This window comes from Sardina pilchardus, chromosome 17 (assembly GCF_963854185.1).
Source record: "Sardina pilchardus chromosome 17, fSarPil1.1, whole genome shotgun sequence".
Classification (NCBI taxonomy): Eukaryota; Metazoa; Chordata; class Actinopteri; order Clupeiformes; family Clupeidae; genus Sardina; species Sardina pilchardus.
The window spans coordinates 7485100-7487205 of record NC_085010.1 but is presented as its reverse complement, the minus strand read 5'-3'; the positions used below and the strand labels follow the sequence as shown (position 1 = coordinate 7487205).

General features: G+C 46.0%; 1 protein-coding gene across 1 annotated transcript in view; it reads left to right on the top strand.

The window, feature by feature from the left end:
• tspan12 (tetraspanin 12) overlaps positions 1 to 2106 on the top strand; it is a 24225-nt gene that overhangs the window by 2813 nt on the left and 19306 nt on the right. Inside the window, exon 4 of the mRNA XM_062518147.1 lies at positions 1498 to 1633. Coding sequence (XP_062374131.1) covers positions 1498 to 1633 — 136 coding nt within the window. The remainder of the gene's footprint in view (positions 1 to 1497; positions 1634 to 2106) is intronic.

Genomic DNA, 2106 nt, shown 5'->3' with positions numbered 1-2106 from the left:
AGAGCTCTGGTAAAAACCTGGGCCTGTATGTTCTAGAGCTCTGGAATAACTCGGCGGTGGTAGTGTATAGTGGCTAAGGAGCTGGGCTAGCGTGCAGTAGCCTGAAAGTTGTTGGTTCAATTCCAGGCTTCCACTGTTGTGCCCTTGAGCAAGGCACTTAACCCCAAATTGCTCCAGGGACAATGTAATGACAATGTAATCCCTTTGTTATATAATTGACGTATGTAAGTCACTTGGATGAAAAAGTGTCTGCTAAATGTAATGCAAAGCCTGGGCCTTTATCTTACAGAGCTCTGCTAAGGCCTGTGTGTGCGTGTGTGTGGGCCTGTGTGTGTGTGTGTGTGTGTGTGTGTGTGTGTGTGTGTGTGTGTGTGTGTGTGTTCTCACCTCTGTCTGGGCCTGTATCTTGTCTCTGGTGGAGTGAGAGGGGACTCTATTGAAGAGACACCTACAGATCACCTCCTTGCTGCTCAACAGTTGACTATGATAACAGACGTAGACCCATCCATCTTTCAGGGCATTCACGGTCAAGCCTCCAACACCTCTGTCAGATCACAGCCAAATCGCTGTGTATCTTAGATAATGCTCTAACAGGGAAGCTACTCCAGACACACAGCTGAAGCATTCTGTTCGCAACCCGTGTAAACATTTTAGAAAACTGGTCTATTTTTTTTTTGGATGGACGCACTGCTATCAAATTGAACCAAAACAAGTAAAAGCTATTTGCTTGCTTTGTAAACTTTCAAAAACACATTTGATTCTATTTGGCATGAAGGTTTACTCTCAAATGAATTGACCTTATTGGAGGCAAAACTTACAGCATAATAAAAACAAAACTACTGGTGTTGAACTACTGCAGTCACCACACACTGGCAATCAGGGAGAGGGGGAGTGCACAATGTCTATGTGTGTGTGTTTGTGATTGCGTGGAAGTAACCACAGACTGCCAGTTAGGGAGTGGAGGAGTGCACAATCTGTGTGTGTGTGTGTGTGTGTGTGTGTGTGTGTGTGTGTGTGTGTGTGTGTGTGTGTGTGTGTGTGTGTGTGTGTGTGTGATTGCGTGGAAGTAACCACAGACAGTTAGGGTGAGGAAGAGCACACAGTGTGTGTCGTATTGTCTCTCTCTCTCCTTCTCATACTCAATCTCTCTCTCTCTCTCTTAATTCAAATGAAGGTATCTTTATTGGCATGACAAATATTTCTTTGCATTGCCGAAGCAGGACATCAACAACAATGCAATACAGAACATACAATAGACAAGACATTTATACATATAAACTGGTGTATGCATGTGTGTGAATATCTCATGTACTTGAGTTGTAGTATTTGTGTGTTTTCTCTCACATACCCACCCACACCCACACACACACATCCACCCACCCACCCACCCACCCACACCCACACACACACACACACACACACACACACACACACACACACACGCACGCACACACTAACTGGCCTTTGTGTGTGTGTGTGTGTGTGTGTGTGTGCCAGGCTGGAGGAGGCTGCAGTGTTGACCTATTCTCCGGTGGTGCATCCCGTCATTATAGCGGCCTGCTGTTTCCTCATCATCGTGGCCATGGTGGGCTACTGCGGCACTCTCAAGTGCGACCTCCTGCTCCTGTCCTGGGTAAGACTGTGTGTGTGTGTATGTGTGTGCACGCACGTGCGCGCATGCGTGCGTGTGTGTGCGCTCTGTGTGTGTGTGTGTGTGTGTGTGTGTGTGTGTGTTTGTGTGTATGTGTGTGTGTGTGTGTACAAATACAATTTGTATTGCCAAAACATTTCTTATAGTACATTCACTTGTTACATTCACTTATTTACTGTATTTCTTATGGTACATTCACATACACTCATTCACTTACACACACCATATGTTCATACGCACATACACACACCGCCCATTCATACACACACACACAGACACACATACACACACCGCCCATCGTTCATACACACACACACAGACACACATAGACACACACACACACACACACACACACACACACACACACACACACACACATTTTTACTACACACACACACACAGACGCATGGCCAGTGGTAATGTAGCAGGCTGTGCTCCTGTAGAGGGCAGTGAGT